At 39.1% G+C, this 18,790-nt stretch overlaps 1 protein-coding gene across 1 annotated transcript; it reads left to right on the top strand.

Annotated features, from left to right (window-relative positions):
• The first annotated feature begins 259 nt into the window (after positions 1 to 259).
• On the top strand, positions 260 to 18,078 carry CD200 (CD200 molecule). The gene is made up of 6 exons (XM_082625251.1): positions 260 to 313; positions 4,034 to 4,115; positions 7,551 to 7,871; positions 10,224 to 10,496; positions 12,545 to 12,652; positions 18,041 to 18,078. The coding sequence occupies exons 1-6, from the start codon at positions 302 to 304 to the stop codon at positions 18,046 to 18,048; spliced, it is 804 nt and encodes a 267-aa protein (XP_082481377.1). The 5' UTR covers positions 260 to 301; the 3' UTR covers positions 18,049 to 18,078.
• Positions 18,079 to 18,790: the final 712 nt, after the last annotated feature.

Below are 18,790 nucleotides of genomic sequence, written 5' to 3'. Positions count from 1 at the left end.
CAGTTGCCACCTCTGAAAACTGCGAATCGTTTTGAAGATAGGAAAAGAGGAGTACTATTTATTTTGTTTTATCCCCTACAAGTAAACTGGAAAAAACTGGCCTTCATGCCTCTGCTTGGGGGGCGGGGCGGGGGTGGGGAGGAGGGGTATTTGTGTAGGAGGAGGAGTGAGGCAGCTCTCCCCAGGCGCTGGCGGGGCGCATCCTTGCTCCACAGAACTGGAGGAGCTCTGTGTGGTCCGGTGTGAGATCCCTCCGGGCTTCCCAGCTGAAGCCAAACACCCCGCGCGGCCAGGAGCGAGGATGGAGTGGCTGGTGAGCCGGGCCAGGCGTGGGAAAGGGGGCGCAGGGTGGGCAACATCGCTCCGGGGGCCCTGGGGCGGCGGCGGGCTGAGAGCGCCGGGCTGCGGCTTTCCCCAGTCTGGTTCGGAGGTGGGATTTCTGCTAGCGCTTTCCTCTCAGCTCTTAACCTTGCTGAGAAGCGGATTTTGCCCAAAGGGTGGTTTACAGGCCATTCCTGGCGTTCTGGTTCTCCGTCCCAGTGCGCTGGAAAAAGGATGCTGCCAGGCGCAGGCTCCGGAGACGCTTCTCCGAAGATCCTTGACATCCTCAGACAGGAACTGGGCTGGGAGGCCGGCGCTGGCGGCGGGGATAGAGGGTGCTGTATTGGCTCCGTTTTGGCCCTGAAACCTGGGGTGGGGTTGCAGAATTTCAGGCTCAGGCTCTCCAGGAGAGCTGGCTCCCTCTGTAATGCTCCAGCCTCTTTCTGCATCCTCTGGGCCTTTGCCTTGGGAAGCCATAAAGGATTGGATAAATCAGGGTTAAAACCCTGGGTATCCGCGAGAGACAGACATTTTGTTTATTTAGGACCTGTGTATATGACAAAATGAAGGAAGGAGAGGATTTTCATTTACATTGGTAATTGATAAAAATAATAAAAATTAAAATCTAAATACAAGTAATGCCTGAAGGTAATTTTTTTTTTGTATATAGTTTATTGGCAGGATCACACAGCCAGTTATTTCACTATTTTCCTTAACAAAGGAGAATGGTGGCCTTAGAGCTAGTGTTTACTGAGTGCCAGATGCTCTTAATCTTCACCACTCTCCTTCAAAGGAGGAGTTATTACCCAATTTTACAAATAAAGAAACAGGCAGAGAGGTTAAGTTTCCAAGTTCATGTGACTGTATGTGGATCAGGATTTGGACCTAGAAATTTTCAGGGAAGAGGTATGTATAGGGGCAATGTAGATGGGCAGCTGTCAGGTAAGACCGAGGCCTCTGAACCCTGGGCCTCTTGACAAAGGTTATAAATGGACTTCTCTATTTCCATTATTGTGTGATCTGATTAATGAATTGTTTAAGCTACCTAACATATATTGGCTTTTACCATACCTTAGGCACTGTATTAAATACTTTAAATGCTTAATTAATTCTCATAGTAACCCAAAGAGATAACAGCAACATTGATTTAGTGCCTTATATATCAGTCACTGTTCTAGGAGCTTTACATATACTATCTCATTTAATCTTTTTAACAGAGAGGAGGTTGGTACTATTATTTTTTTCTGCATTTCAGAGAGGTAAAATGATTTGTCCTAGCGTACACATCTAGTATTGCTGCTAGCCTGAACTCAAGTCAGCCAGAGGAAATGTGTATATAATTAATAGCAAAGCTTTCTTTCTAATTCCCTTTGCCTTAATCACTGTGCTTCTGTTTCTTAAACATTCCTGGCCCCCAGTTCGTACATCTTGTGTTTTGGTGTGTGTCTGCTTTCTCTCTTACCCTAAAAGACAGATTTTTACTCGGAAAGCCAAACTATTTGCATTCCTCATCACAGCCTTTGCTAGAGCCTGGATTTCCATGTGGCATGATGGTGTGGAATTAGAATGCCAATGAAAACTTTTTAGTTTCAGCAGCCAAAGTTTTTTTGTTTTTTAACATCTTTATTGGAGTGTAATTGCTTTACAATGTTGTGTTAGTTTCTGCTTTATAACAAAGTGAATCAGTTATACATATACATATGTCCCCATATCTCTTCCCTCTTGCGTCTCCCTCCCTCCCACCCTCCCTATCCCACCCCTCTAGGTGGTCACAAAGCACCGAGCTGATCTCCCTGTGCTATGCGGCTGCTTCCCACTAGCTGTCTATTTTATGTTTGGTAGTGTATATATGTCCATGCCACTCTCTCACTTTGTCCCAGCTTACACTTCCCCCTCCCCATATCCTCAAGTCCATTCTCTAGTAGGTCTGTGTCTTTATTCCCATCTTGCCCCTAGGTTCTTCATGACAATTTTTTTTTTTTAGATTCCATATATGTGTGTTAGCATACGGTATTTGTTTTTCTCTTTCTGACTTACTTCACTCTGTATGACAGACTCTAGGTCCATCCACCTCATTACAAATAACTCAATTTTATTTCTTTTTATGGCTGAGTAATATTCCATTGTATATATGTGCCACATCTTCTTTATCCATTCATCTGTTGATGGACACTCAGAAGCCAAAGTTTTGAAATAGCAAGAGCCTAAGCATTTGAGTTTTAAAAGCCTAAATGCTGAAAGACCAAGGACAGGCCTTCATCCCAGAAAAAGTTGATGGGAAGAATACAAGGTGATGCAGGAAGCAGCTTCTTTAACCCTAGGCTGGGAGAGCAAAGAGGGACTGACTAGTGTCAGTTTGTGTCCTGAAAAGGATGCTCTGTGCCTGGCCCCCAGGAGTAGGGAGTCCAGGAGGGTGGTGAATAGAACTTACAGGTAGGTGTTGAAATCAAAGAACAGAAAACACCTGTGCCTTGCTTTCTTGCGGGGAACTGTGGGAAGAGGCAAGCCTGCCCGTCATGGCAAGGGAACTGTAAAACAGAGATGGACAGATACATGGGAGTCTAGTCAGAGAGCCTTGTAGAATTTGCCTTTGTTCAGCACAGAAGAATCCAGGAGCACAGAATCTGGAGAATCGGGAAACATGAGAGAACATCCTGTAAGTGCAAGATTTAATTGCACAAACCGATGATCAGGATGACTTGAGGGGAACACAGTGCCAGCATGGATAGATTGTTGTAACCAAGGGTTAATGGTCCTGTCCCACGGCTTGGCATTCCCAGGACTGTGGATGCAGTGCCAGAGTTTAGGACAATTGTGAAGTGTTGGTGGGCTAAACTGACAGAGATTATGTGATATTGACTGAAATTAAGTCTCTACCTCTAGTTGGAATGGCAACATGAAATAAAAATAAAGTTCAGTTAAAGAAAAATACAGAGAAACCTATATTTCTTACACACCTCAATTCTAGAAAAATATAGAATATAGGAGAAAATATAGGGAAAATTTACATTCCTTGCTTGTACCTCCTTACAGTGAACACACTAATGTAGACCAAAGCCAGCCATGAGGCTGCTGCAGAGTAAAGTTATTCTGTCTCCATTCCACTCTTTCATTTTATAGCAAAATTATACCCAGAATAATATTCCCTTAAATACCACCATGATTTGTAAAAAGGCCAAGGATTTCTGCCAGACACATGAAAATAAAGCAATGAAGAAAAAATAAAGCCATTACTGGTTTTTAAAAGGTAAAATTTACATAAACTGTGCAGAATTTGCAGGAAAATCTACGTCAACAGTCACATATTCTGCCAAGTGGTTACAACCTGAGTTACATTTTTAGTATAAAAAGATGTGGATTATTTGGGGAGTGAATGTTCTTCAGCATTTGCAGTCTCTATGTTTTCTGGGTATACTTATGGCAGTTTGTTTTCCCAGCAGTCTTGACAGTGGTGGCTTTGGAAGCAAGGCCTCAAATTGCTTATTGATGGCCATAATGAAGGAACCACACTGCTGCTTTTCCCTTCCCATACCCTGAGCACCCTCTGTTATTTCTTCCATTTATAGTCTCTGGTTCTGCTTCCACAAAACCAAAGGTTTCCGGTGGTTAAAACTTTAGCTGCAACATTTCCTGAGACAGCGATTAGACTGAAGCTTCCTTAGCTTTGTCCACATCCAAATGCCCACTTCTGTACTCTGCTTTCTGTCTTCAGGTGTTGAGGAGGCTCTTCTGTCATCTGTCTACCTTCCAACTGATTTGGTTCTTGGCTGCCATGATGTTTTGCAGGGCACAAGGTAAAGATACTCAATTCCCCTGCGTGGAATCCAGGAAACACAGTTTTTGGAGTGGAGACATTTGGCCACTCTTGTTTGTGCTGTGTTAGTTCATCTGTCTGCATGAATTATTTAAGTGTGTAATTCGTTTGGAGGACTGGGAGTGGTTCTTTCTGCTTTCCACATTTTTTCCAATGTTTTCAAAGACTTTAACATTAAGAAACTTTTCATAGATAAAACCAGACATGAAAGAATTCTTCCTAAATTAAGATATTTTTCACCTATCAAATTGAATAATGTTTAAAATAATAATTCCCGGGCTTCCCTGGTGGCGCAGTGGTTGAGAGTCCGCCTGCCGATACAGGGGACGCGGGTTCGTGCCCCGGTCCAGGAAGATCCCACATGCCGCGGAGCGGCTGGGCCCGTGAGCCATGGCCGCTGAGCCTGCGCGTCCGGAGCCTGTGCTCCGCAACGGGAGAGGCTACAACAGTGAGAGGCCCGCGTACCACACACACAAAAAATAAATAAATAAAATAATAATAATAATAATAATAATAATAATAATTCCCTATGTTTGTAAAGATATGGGAATGCCTAAGGGAGTGTGAATGAATATGGCCTTTTGGGAAGGTAGTCTGGTAATAAGCCTTAAATTGGGTGTGTCCCTCTTACAGAAATATACTAAAAATAATGAAATATGGAAATTACATAGGTTCACATAGACTATCATATAAAACATACACCTATGCTCTCCACTCATCTGCTGAATTTCCTACTTGTGCCAGTCCCTTCTCCTCGGTTCCATAGGAGACCACACCTCACTTTGCTGATGGCCTTTTAGGACGTTCTGAGTGATGTTGTACTACATCAGCCTTCACAGGGGTAGGAAAGGGAAGTTTCATACCATGTACAACATAGGAGTTACCAACCCTAAATGGAGTTTCATATATGTGGCGAAGAATTGTAAGCTTTCCACTAAATTATTAGTCAGAGAGAAAAGTTACCCAAGAAGTTAAAACTCTAGTTTTGATCCCTTTTCTACTCTCTATTCTAAAAGCAGCAATTTCTTCAGATCTCTGCTCTGCAAAATCTCAACAAACCTTTTGGAAACCCCAGTCCTAACAACCAGTATTCCCCCCAGAACTTTTCACATCTACCAAGAGTACACCTCACTAAAATTGGAATTATGCAACACTTGCGGGTTCCAATTTGTATTTGTTGCTATGCCCATCTTTTCATGCTTGATGTTGTTGACTGGATATTGTTTGTTTGTTTATGCTGCCTTCTTTTTTTCTAATTACTCTAGACAGTTTATTTGTGTTATTAGTCCTAAAAAAAATAACAGATTTTGGTGTTTAAGTCAAAATTTTGTGTACCATTTTATTAATTTGTGCCTTTAACTTTATTAATTTACTCCTTTTATCATTTCTTGGGTGGGGTGGGAATTTTGGATATCTGTGTGTATTCATTTTCTTCAATCTTTCTTGTTTCCCAGTAAATTAAGTTAGGATTAAATATTTCCGTCTGAGAGCTACTTTGTAAATTTCTACAGATTTTAATGTAGTATATTCTTATTGTCATTCATAGTGATTTATAATTCTTGTTATGATTTCTGGTGTAATTAAGGAGTTAAAACAAGCATGTAAATTTCTAACTTTATTGCATTATGGACAGAGTTCAAGGTCATTTTTTTGTATACTATTTCAAGTTCAATTTGGGGGTATGTTCCACATGTTGTTTGAAAAGATTGTATGTTTTCTTTTGGGTAAAAGTTTACATATACATGCTCGTATGCACATACTACACATACATATATAATAATTTATATATAAAAATTTGTTTTTCAAATGTTTTATATCCTTATATTTGATTTTATTGCTTTACTTATTTTTTTAACATCTTTATTGAAGTATAATTGCTTTACAATGGTGTGTTAGTTTCTGCTTTACAGCAAAGTGAATCAGTTATACATACACATATGTTCCCATATCTCTTCCCTCTTGCGTCTCCCTCCCTCCCACCCTGCCTATCCCACCCCTCTAGGTGGTCACAAAGCACTGAGCTGATCTCCCTGTGCTATGCGGCTTACTTATTTTTTTAATAAGTGGAAGTGAAAATTCCAAGAGAACAATGAAAAACTCTCCCATTATGATTATGGATTTATGGATTTTTCTTTGTAGTTCTATTAGCTTTTTATATATTTCAGAGTTATGTTGTTAGGTGCATGAAGGTTCATGATTAGTATGTCTTATTTTAGATTCCTCCTTTTATCATTTTGAAAAATACATTTTTGTTCCTTACAGTGTTTTTGTCTTCTATTCTCCCCTTTCTCTCCTTTTAAAATTCTTACTGTACTCATGCTGAAACATTCTAGTCTTTGAATTTTTCTTTAATCCTTTCTATATCTTTATCCCTTTGTGCTACATTCTGGAAAAATTCTATGACCTGGTCTTCCTACTTACTAATTTACTCTTCAGTGATATGCATTCTGCTAAGTCTGTTAAGAGTTTAGATTTCTCATTTTCTGCATCTATAGTTTCTACTATTTACAGTGCTGGTTCCTTTTCACACTTAAGATATCACATTTATTCACATCAAAATTTATTTATTTATGATAAATAAATAAATTTATTTATGATAATAAATAAGTTTATTTATGATATCTCTATTCATTTGGTGAATTCTTGGGTTTGTAGAGTTTATTATTCCTCTATCATTGTGTTAACTTTCTCAAATGTTTGGCTATTTGTTTTATTGAGATCTCCCATTGAGTCATCTATCATATCAATATGACTAGTCAGCATTGGAGGGGGAAGAAATTATTGCCATACCTTATATTCTGCACTGTATACGGTAAAAATGGGGGAATGTGTAGATTGTCATTTGGTGGTCAAATCTCCAGTACTATCAGCCTCCTGGAGCACTGTCCTGAATATCTATCTTGTGTTCCTATATTCACTGCTTCCTGAAGGCAGACATCACTACTGCTGCTCCTTCCTTTGCAGGTATGTGTGTGGAATGTATAGAGCTGCTATACCTTCTTCACTTAAACTAATCACTCTGCCTATTGTCCGTTGGCCCTTTCTTATTCCTAGCTGTTACTGCTCCAGGCATAAACTCACTTGGTGATGCTTCTATCCTATTTGGCACTTTCCATCTTCAACCTCACTTCACCTAATTTCCAGCCTACAGGGATTCTTCGTGTAATTTCTGGTCACTAGGAGTTTGCTTTCTTATTTTTCTACTCTGATACTCTTAAAGACTGAACAAATATTTGAACTTATATTTCTCTAGCAACATCAGGAAGGTAGGTAAATGTTGTTTTCTTTTTTTGCATTTTTCTGTATCTTTTCTAAATTTGACTTTGAACGTGCATTGTTTTTAATCAAAAAATGTATATTTGTGTATGTATTAAAATTTAAAATATAAATGTTTTTTATGATTCCATGATGAAAGTGGAGACCCAAGATGTAAGAGAGTTGCTGAACACACCTGCTTCTTTAAGATGCTCTCTGCAAAATCCCCAGGAAGTTTTGATTGTGACATGGCAAAAAATCAAGGCTGTAAGCCCAGAAAACATGATCACCTTTAGCCAGAACCATGGGGTTGTAGTCCAGCCTGCCTATAAGGACAAGCTAAACATCACCCAGCTGGGACTCATGAATTCAACCATTACCTTCTGGAATACCACCGTGGAAGATGAAGGGTGTTACAAGTGCCTCTTCAATACCTTTGGTTCTGGGAAGATCTCAGGAATAGCCTGCCTCACTCTCTTTGGTGAGAGTCTCTGAGAATACATTGTCTCTGGCTTGAAATGTTATTTTGCAGAATGTTTGGAATGTAGTGGTAGTGCCTAGTTTTTCAGGATCCTAACCCCAGAAAGGCTCATGAGAGGACACTTGACCTTTCATGTCTACTGTAACTGTGGTTACTGTTATTTGGAGAATTCAAAGGACTATGTTGAATCTCTACCTGGAGTTATCTTTGCTCTGACAAATACTGTTGTCAACAAGAGTAAATTAAGGACCATAGTGAGGATAAGTTCTCCATAAGCACTGATGTGGTTCAGACCTGGCTTTGCAATTATCAGTCATGTGGCCCTAGAAGAGTCCTGTCCACTCTGTACCAGAGTTTATTTATCTGCACCAGAAGTGTGAAGTAGATCATCTCTAGGGTCTCTAACAGCTTTAGTATTTTTGGATCTAAGGACAAAGCCAGATTGGGCTAAGCTGGAGGCAGTTATGGGGGTCCCTCTCATTTTGTTTCAGTGTAGCTGTATCAGGATTGATAAGGAGACATGCATCAGAGGCTCTTCATTCCTGATGCCTACCAGAGATTTAACTGAATAATAAGCATTCTTTTAAAATCCAAGAGGCTTAGTTTGATAAGATTCCTTTCTTCTTAACTGATGCTTAGCTGAGATCAAGAATTGAGAATTAGGAATAAGGGGTAACTTTGGAGGATGGCACACTTGGTGGTAGTTTTAGAAGGGAAACGACAAACTTAGACAGGGTTATTAGGCATGTTAAAATGAGAGTTCGTGCACACCAAGAATATTGGACAAGGGATAAGAAGATGCTCAGTAAATAAGAATGCAAGGGAGGTAAGACAACACCAAATACAGGTTTCTTTCACTTATTTTGCCTGTAATGAGTCCTCTCTGCAGGATCTTGCATCAGGCTTTCTTCTTGATTTCTATTTCTTTCATTCCTCTGTCTCCCTCTGTCTCCCTGTCTTTCTCTCTCTCTCCCCTCCTCCAATCCTTCCTTCCTCTTTCCTTTCCTTTTTTCCTCCCTTGCTCTTTTTTCTTCCCTCCCTCCCTCTCCTTTCCTTCCTTCCTTCCTTCCTTCTTTCTACCATTTTTCTTCCTTTTCCTTCTTGTGTCATATTTTTCTCATTTCTGTTCTGTTTCCTTCTCTTTTTCTTTTTTGTTCATCTTTCTTTCTCCTACTCCCCCTTCTTTACTCATAATCTTTGTATTATTTTTTTTTGCCCAAAAAGCAGACTCCTCTGCATCTTCTAGCGAGTAATTCTGTAGTTCTTTTCCACACTGATCCTTTCCAGCCACACCTTATAGCTTTCATCTAAGTCATTCTTTAATACACCAGAGAACCCTGCTGCCAGTCTGGCCACATCAACCATACTCGTCTTCCTTTACCTTATATCTCTTCCTCCAGGGCTTATTGATGTTAGTAATCTGGGCACTCTGGACAGAGCCACAGCCCTATAGGCTCATTTTCTCCAGCCTATTGCCACCCACCCACCTCTTGAACTTCTGAGCACAGACAAGCTTTCATTTAGCATTGCCCTTTAATTATCTTGTGGGCTCCAAAGCCAACCACAGAAAGGCAAGTTTGCATTTGCTCAGCAGAGATAAACTGTATATTCCAAGGGAAATGAACCCATTAATCAAGGGACTTTTGAAAGGGAACAGGGTACAGCTGACCTAAAAATAATGTCCTTTTTTCATAAGCTAGTTATTTTCTGTTAACTCCATAAGGTGATCTCCACGGTCCTTACAACTGTCATTCTGTGATTTTCTGACTACTGACTATGAATTTCTAATTGACATTATGTATAGGTATTTCAAACAGGGACTTGCCAAGTCTGCTCCATGCATCTTGTTCCCTGGCCCAGTTCCAAACAGAAAAAGGCTTTCTCTAAACAGCAGCCCCACTATGGGCTCTCTGTTCTGAAACTGCCCTCGTGCTTCTAAGAAGTGCAGACTACTTGTATGGAGGTGCCGATTGGTGGTCATTGTCAAACTATTTGAGAGGGGTACCCAGAAGAAGGCAGAGATATTACATTGCCCATGGAAGAGAAAAGAATAATTAGGCTCTGCACTGTTTGGGGGAGAAGGTACCTTCTGTCCATCCAGCTAATTCTTCTAGAGGTAAACTACAGGGAGGATCATACTTGTCACAGGGTTGTACTAGGCCAGTCTCCATCCTGCAATTCAGAGAATTAGACACAGGAAGAACCCAGAAGGCCCCAGTTTGGATTGGATGTGCTACCTTATCTTTCTAGCCTCCACTGTCTTTCTGTAAAGATCTTTCTCTCATCTCTCTGAGGAGAGTGTGGCACTCACACCATGCTTAACTGATGGCAGATCATTTTTTTTTGTCCCAGTACAGCCCACAGTATTCCTTCACTATAAATTATCTGAAGACCACCTAAATATCACTTGCTCTGCCAATGCTCGCCCAGCCCCTGTGATCTCCTGGAAGGTCTCTGGGTCAGAGATTGAGAACAGTACTGAGGTTCTCTCACACCCCAATGGGACAACGTCTGTCACCAGCATCCTCCAGATCAAAGACCCCAAGAGTCAGGTGGGGAAGGAGGTGATCTGCCAGGTACTGCACCTGGGGACTGTGACCAACTACAGGGAAACTGTGAACAAAGGTAAGAGAGAGAGGGCAAGATTTACCGTGGTCACATTTGTGGACACCTGCAAGGTGATGAATGCTCTGCAGAGCCTCTTGGCCTTTAGCAAAGGAGCTGATAAGGGAGAGAATGGGATAAGTAGGGAAAGAAAAATAGAGTTGAGGAAGCCAATAAAGCCGATTTTACCTTGGCAAATATGGTATGTTGCCCACATACTGAACACTTTTGCTGAGATCCATCCATTGATTTATTCTTCCGTGCTACTAACTGAGCATTTGTTATGCCAGAAACACAACAGTGAGGACTCAGTCCCTTCACACAGGGAGCTTCTAGTCTAGGGGGGAATGCAAAAGGAGCTGGGCAATTGTAAAACTTCATGATAAATGCTTCAATAAGAAAGCTATAGTAGGAGTTCGGGTTTTTGAGCATGAGCCACCTGTTCTTCTTTGGCCCTGCAATAAACCTTTCTCTACTTAAAAAAAAAAAAAAAGACAGCTGTGGTACACCATGGGAGGATTGAGAGTGGGGAGAAGGAGCATCAGCTCAATCTGGAGGGATTAGGATGTTTTCCTGGAAGAAGCCACATCCAGGATGAAACCTTTGCATAATCTACACTGTGGGAAAGGGGCTTTTAGGAAGGGGGCCAATCTGAGATGTTTTCCTCACCCCCTTTTAAAATAAACTGCCTCCTGTTCAGGACCTCTTTTGCTCTCCTGCGTTTCTATCTAAACTGCTGTCTCTGGGCCTCATCAATACAAGAGGTAAAGATTATGGGAGAGAGAATAAAGAAAGCGGTGGTTTTAGAGATAGGACACTTTAATGATGACAGCCACAGTTTTCTTTCTCTATGTAGTTTTGAAGCACTAACTCTGGATGAGGCACTCAGTAATAAGCCTCCTATAAAAAGATATTGCTGCTTTTTTCTGGGCACACTGTAAACAATAAAAGCTGGAAAAGTTTAGACCTCATTGGTATGGTGGCCTCTAGTGAAACATATCCTGAGTCATTTTTGGGGTCCTTGAAAAAGCAGACTAATCAAAAAGTAAACATTTAGGTAAATTTGCTCAAGAGGTTTGCAGTATTAGATTTGGACATTTGTGAAGAGATCCTCAGATTCAGCCACGGTGAAGGGTAAATTTCCCTGAAAAACAAAAATCTGAAAAGGAACATGTCTTTCCAAGAGTGCCAAAATTGACTTATATCATTTATAATGTTTATGCATCATTTGTATAATGTTTGTTCATTCTGCGAACATTTACTAAAAATCTTTCATGCTTAAAGCATTATGTCGAGCACTAGAACTAGTGAAATTAGACAAATCTGAAGGTGCTCAGTTAAAGTATGATGTGACAAATTCCATTATAAAGGTATGGAGAAGATGCTGGAGACTCCCAAATCAGGGAGTGCTTCTTCTGCCTTTGTATTATACAGTGACACTGAGGGGCTGACATTCAGGCTAAGTTGCATCTATTGACTATTGGAAAGAGATTTAGTAACAAAGGCATAGATTAGAAGCAACACAATAAAAACATTGAGATGAGTTATTCCTGGGGGTTGGAATCACGAGATTCTTTATTCTTTTCCTTTATATTTCTCTGTATTTTTCAAAAATGCCTCAATAAATGTATTACTTTAATGGACAGTATGGCAAAGAATATGTGCTTTGAAGGCAAACAGACCTCTGGCCAAGCCTTGTTCTACCACTTACTACACTGATTTTGGGCTTACTTAACTTCTCTGAGCCTCAGTTGTTTGTTTTTTTAATCTGTTAGATAATTATAATAAGACCTAACTCTTGGGCTATTTTGAGGATTAAATGAGGTAACACATTCAAACTCCTACTACTTAGTAACTACATAAAACATGTTAGCGATTATTACTATTTAAATGTTATTAAAATAATGTGAGGTCATGAATATAGACCTCAGTATATATATATTTAAGAATAATTTTCATCGAAAGCTCAGCCCTAGTACAAACTCGTCACAACTGTCTCTTTATCACTTTTTGCCTCTACAGCTTCCACTTATGGCTTGTTTTTCCTTTTCTCCCTTCAATATCCACAGGCTTTTGGTTTTCAGTTCCACTACTATTAAGTATTGTTTCCTTGGTAATTCTTCTGGTCTTAATTTCAATCCTACTATACTGGAAACATCGTCGGAACCAAGACCGAGGTGAGTCCCCAGGGGAAGTACAAAGAAGGAAAAAAATGATTGTTTAATGACAGTTTGGGGGTCAAATGAAGACATAAGTAAAGGGGTGACAACCATGTGTTTGGTTTGGTGTTTCCAGAATACATAAATGTTGATGGTATTTTAAAACACTTCAGTGTCATTTTCTTGCAATTGGACATTAGTTTCTGCATTTCATTTGCCAAGATGGTTTAAAGACCAATTATTTTATAAATTGAGAGTAAGGATTGATGAGAGGAAATGTGGAAAATGTTTATTCAATCACTATGGAATCATCTAATGGCAAAAGCAGGGAAGTCTTGGCACCCAGTCTGTGCTCATTCCACCCAGGACAGTCTCTTCTCTTTTTACAGCATTCCACAGGTCAGCTACCCCACTTAAGAGACTGTGAACTTGTCTGATATGATCACTAATTGAGCAGTGCTTTCTATGTTATATCCTCACTATGGCCCAGACACTCTAAGCAACATACAGGTGATCCATACTTATAATAACTGCATCATGTCATTCTGCCCTTATACACTGTTAATTTCTCTCCATCCCCTACAACAACTATCACAGTGCCTTATGTATACCAGGTGGTCAATAAATGTTCATTAAAAGAATGAATGAGTGAATGAATGGAAGGGTACATTTTCAAAGGGATTTGTTCAATTCCATTTTTTTTTAATTGCAAATTCAGTACCTCATAGATGCTGAGTCTTAAACACTGTGAGACAATATAAAACAAGAGATGCTATCAAACAAGAGGTGTCAGCCAGCTGGGAAGAATTAAATTTCTTTGGTTTCTGAAGACAGTGCATAATTTATGAAAGCTAATGCAAAGCTGCAGTTTATGTTGTATGTAATGGGAATTTCCCAAGATGAAGGGGTGGTATGGGAGTTTTCTCCAGCTCACATGACTGACAGAGAGGGAAGAAAAAAATGTTGGCTTTGAGTGTTATTTTACATTTCTATTAAAAATCTCACTCAAATGCTACCTTTTTTCCTTTTTATTTTATGTCTCATAAACTAGTATCTTTCACCTTCTAAGTTTTTTGAACATTTAATTTTGCATAAGCCTTATATAAACACCTGATTAATTCTTGTGACTTTATAAGAAAAGCAACAAATCACCAGTGTCAATGAACCTTTTGCAAAAGTAGATAAAGGGATTTGTTCTGTACGGGACAGGAGATTGCAAATCAGATAATCTTATTGCACATAAACCTAAACCCATAGAACTCCTTAGCACTCTGCAAAATGTCAAAGGCAGAAAGCCGTTTGATTCCACTTTTTCCAAACATTTCACTTTTCCAGTTAGGAACTGAAGTTGACTTCCTTCCCTAAGGTCACACAGTTAGTTAACAGCAGGCCTAGGATTAGAATCCTGGTCTCCTGACCTCTGCCGGAATGTTCTTCCAGTTATAGTTTCCTGACTTGAAAGGTGCTGTTGTTAGTTGCATTTATTTCTGTCTGTGCTTGCTGATATTACTGTATTCTTCTGTAAAGTACAAGCAGAAAAGTATGAAGTGTTTAAATTCATTTTAAAAAGTCCCCTTCGACAAGAATCTTATAATACAAACTATTCAAGCCCAAGGTAAATTTCACTAGAAAGGGGCATTTGCAAAATAATTGTCCTTTGTTCATTAAGTCTTGTATTTTCTGGGAAATATGATTGTTCAATGCCTTATTCAGTTGCTGAAGTGAAGCGAGTCAGCTTAAGATTATTTGATTCCATATACTTAAATAGCTAGTAAAATCAAATGTCAGTTATGCTGGAGACAAACCCTCAAGGCTGAGGGAATACTGGTTTGTTAAGACCAAAACTTAAGTAATACAAAAAGCTGGGAGAAAGGGAAGAAAATCATCAAAGATAGAGACATTTTTTATTTCTTCAAGTAACAAATTTTGATTGTCAATTTGTGATGAAAGTGAATAGTGCTACCACATTTGCTTTCCATCTTTCTTTTTTTTTTAATCTTTATTTTATATTGGAGTATAGTTGATTTACAATGTTGTGTTAGTTTCAGGTGTAAAGCAAAGTGATTCAGTTATACATATACATATATCTATTTTTTTTAATTCTTTTCCCATTTAGGTTATTACAGAATATCTTTCTTTACCCTTACTTTGTGTTTTTTGCTTTCTCTCTCTCTTATACTTTTTGTTATCTTCTGAAACATAAAACTTTTAGATGGGTGGGGAAACATGATCAGTCAAAAATGACACCAAGATTCTGGACCTGGTGACCTGAAAAAATGGTGATATGAACAGAAATAGAAGTGGAGAGGGGGAACTGAGTGTGAGAGTGTGTGTGTGTGTGTGTGTGTGTGTGTGTTTGTGTGTGTCTGTTCAGAGTTTGTGGGGAGAGAAAGAGTAGAGATGAATTTGTTCTTGAGCTTATTGAATATGAGTAGACAAAGAGTCATCTCCTTGGAGCTGCCCAATACTAAGACAAATCTGGTAAGTAAGAAAAGTCTGTTAAGTAAAGTTCAACTCTTTGTTAGATAAATGACCAAAAAAAGTTTATTTTAGATTAAAATCACTAATTTGTTGCTCACAAAAACATAAGCAAATTTATAGTTTGTGGACAGAAGGGTAATCTCTAATGACAGATGTTATTTTCATAGAGAAGTCAGGCTCCCTGCAGTTTTCCTGTGATTCTGTATAATGTCAGAGAGTGTGACGTTGGGTTTTTCAACTGTAAAGCTGTACTAGTGATGAGCTAGAGGTGACTTCTCTTTGCACCATTCCTAATGGAATCATCACAGTTACTTCCCATGAGACTACAGCAATACAATAATAGGTTAATAGGTTTTCAAAGAACGTTCTTTTTTTCTTTTATGAATCAGTACTTTATTACTAAATAGAAAATGGGAGAAATTAAAATTTCCTAGGGAAATTTTCCATCATTTCATGATAGTTCTTTCTGTTAAAGCCAGTTGTTGCCCCTTCCACACATACTACAGTGAAGTAAAATTTGAGGTTGAGGATAATCTTTTATTTCTCATTAGCCAATCCACCAATGATCACAAGCTTCTCAGAAACAACAACTTCACTTTGGGGCAGATCATCATAGATAATCACCTAATTTTTAGAAATCTTTATTTTGAGTAGCAGTCTTCTTGTGTTTGATTGGGTCAAGGCTGAATTGGAAACTAATAGAAGATTTAGACAATCATATGAAATGTATATTCCAAACCTCACTTTTCTTCAAGTATCTAACTATTTCAGGTAAAAGTGGGTTTTTTTAAGCCCACATTATCTATATAATTGCCTTGATTTTTTTCAGTTCGCTTCACAATAATCTAACCTTATAAATAGGTTCTTTGCAATGCTAATAATGGTAATGTTGGTAAAACACTATATCTTGGGTGGAATCATGTCACTTTCTCCTATTATTTTTTTAACATCTTTATTGGAGTATAATTGCTTTACAATGGTGTGTTAGCTTCCACTGTATAACAAAGTGAATCAGCCATACATATACATATATCCCCATATCTCCTCCCTCTTGCGTCTCTCTCCCACCCTCACTATCCCACCCCTCTAGGTGGTCACAAAGCACCAAGCTGATCTCCCTGTGCTATGCGGCTGCTTCCCACTAGCTATCTATTTTACATTTGGTAGTGTATATATGTCCATGACACTCTCTCACTTCGTCCCAGCTTACCCTTCCCCCTCCCCGTGTCCTCGAGTCCATTCTCTATGTCTGCATCTTTATTCCTGTCCTGCCTCTAGGTTCTTCAGAACCTTTTTTTTTATTATTCCATATATAGGTGTTAGCATACTGTATTTGTTTTTCTCTTTCTGATTTATTTCACATACAGATTGCCAACAAACACATGAAAGGATGCTCAACATCACTAATCATTAGAGAAGTGCAAATCAAAACTACAATGAGGTATCACCTCACTCCAGTCAGAATGGCCATCATCAAAAAATCTATAAACAATAAATGCTGGAGAGGGTGTGGAGAAAAGGGGACCCTCTTGCATTGTTGGTGGGAATGTAAATTGATACAGCCACTATGGAGAACAGTATGGAGGCTCTTCAAAAAACTAAAAATACAACTAACATATGACCCAGCAATCCCACTACTGAGCATATACTCTGAAAAAACCATAATTCAAAAAGAGTCATGTACCACAATGTTCATTGTAGCTCTTTTTACAATAGCCAGGACATGGAAGCAACCTAAGTGTCCATCGACAGATGAATGGATAAACAAGATGTGGCACATATATACAATGGAATATTACTCAGCCATAAAAAGAAATGAAATTGAGTTATTTGTAATGCAGTGGATGGACTTTCTCCTATTTTAAGCTTAGTACTACATCAAATAACAGAGGTGCTCAGTAAATAATTTATGTTGCAGAAATTGGTGATTATTTGGAAGGATAATACAAAAGATATGTGTTTCCAAAAAAATGAGAATCTTTGCTTTGCTAAATAATTGTACTTACACTTCCCAGATGAAGGCTGGGTGAGTGCTAACCCTCACCTCTATCCCAGTGTCCTCGTAGTTCCAAGCAGAAGTAAGGGTGCTTTATATGAGAAAAGTGTGAAGCAATCTTTATTGAACCTACTAGGTTAGAATTGCTTGGAGGAATCTTGCATTCCAAGGCTACTTGTCTACAAAATTTCACCCTTGAATGCGTGCAAATGCCACCCATCATATCAAAATGTCATAACAAAATCCAATCACAAAGTAGGTGGCTAACAGACCCGTAAGCCTGGGCATTCTTGCCTGAGCTGTTCTGTCTTTCACGGCTGAACAGATCACTGATACTGGAAATGTTGGCACAGTTAGAACATGCAGAACTTTGCAGTTTCTGGTAAAGAATTACTTAAGATTACACGGAGAGTGAGATGTGGAACCAAGATGATATCCGAGGTCTTTTACTTCACTGTTTACATGCCTTGTAGAGAGGCCCACCTGCTCCAAGTTTAAGTGTTAGAAAGCTAATAACCTTGAAAGGACCTCTATCTGTCTACTTTGTGACCATTCCCAACCCGATCTCCAGTAAGTGATATCCACAGGAAACAAAGCCCAAGGTCTTATAAATAAAATACATGTAGGTCATTTGGAATTCTTGAACGTGTTCTTTTACTTGTAGTCTTAAGTGTATTACTGAGCAAGTACAGTCTTACTTAGGAATAGCAAACTATTATTTCCTAGAATTACTCATGTCCTTTTAAAGAGAGTCACAGTTGCCTCACATCATGTTGGGTCAGGAATGTCTACTTCCTTCTCTTGGCTGATAAAATATGCACAGGAGAATTCTGTGTTTATTGATCCTTCTGTTATTTATCTTCTTAAAATCTATTAGAATAGAAATTATAAATGTTCAAAGTTAATATCTTGATCTTTCTTTTACCCAGAGCCATAGAAGAGTCACACAGAACCCTGAAAGTTATTCCCTGGTCTACTTGAATCTGACTCAGGAGGCAAGCAGGAGAAAGAGGGTCATTCTCCAAGGAACCTAAAAGAGCAAAAGAAATTGGAGTCAAAGGCGTAAGAATTTCAAGACTTTCTACTGCCATCTAGGCTACCCAATGCTTCTGTGAGTTCCAAGAGGAAGTCATTTTACCTCTCAGGTCTGTTGTAGGACTTGATTTTGTAAAACAATGCCGTGTTGAGCTGTTGAAAAGGTACTGGACTTAGAATCAGGAGCCACCGCTCAGAGGCTGACTTTGACTCCTACTGGTGGCAACTCTATGTTAATCACTATCTCAATGAGCTTCCACGTTTGCATACAGAAAATTAAGGATTTGGACCAAATAATTTGCCATTCTGCCTCAAAAATGGTTGTAATTCCAGGAAAAAAAAAAGGAATAAACAAAGAGAAAAGAAATGAAAAATAGAGAGAAGAATACAGGAAGGTAGGGACCAAAGAACTTTTCTGAGACTACCTTTTGCCTTTCTGTGGCTATTCCACCTCTTCTTCCCTTCTGCTTTGGTCCGTAAGTCTATTTGCTCATCACTTGGTATCTAGTCCACCGCCTGCTTACTGTTTTGCTAATAACTGGTCTTTCTAGAACCCTCAGTTTCACTGCTATTCTTCATGTACTTCTGTGATATTTACCACAGTGGAAGTGGAACTGAATTTATTGTGAAGTAATGTTGGCAAC

This window comes from Mesoplodon mirus, assembly GCF_964341445.2.
Source record: "Mesoplodon mirus genome assembly, chromosome: 6".
Classification (NCBI taxonomy): Eukaryota; Metazoa; Chordata; class Mammalia; order Artiodactyla; family Ziphiidae; genus Mesoplodon; species Mesoplodon mirus.
The sequence above is the reverse complement of the archived record's forward strand: the minus strand, read 5'-3'. Positions and strand labels throughout refer to the sequence as shown.

What these genes read in the sequence shown, in the direction of transcription:
- CD200 (XM_082625251.1), top strand. An exon ending in GATGTTTTGCAGGGCACAAG is followed by an intron (nt 4,116 to 7,550) that starts GTAAAGATACTC and finishes CCATGATGAAAG; the next exon opens with TGGAGACCCAAGATGTAAGA. An exon ending in CAGGGAAACTGTGAACAAAG is followed by an intron (nt 10,497 to 12,544) that starts GTAAGAGAGAGA and finishes CAATATCCACAG; the next exon opens with GCTTTTGGTTTTCAGTTCCA.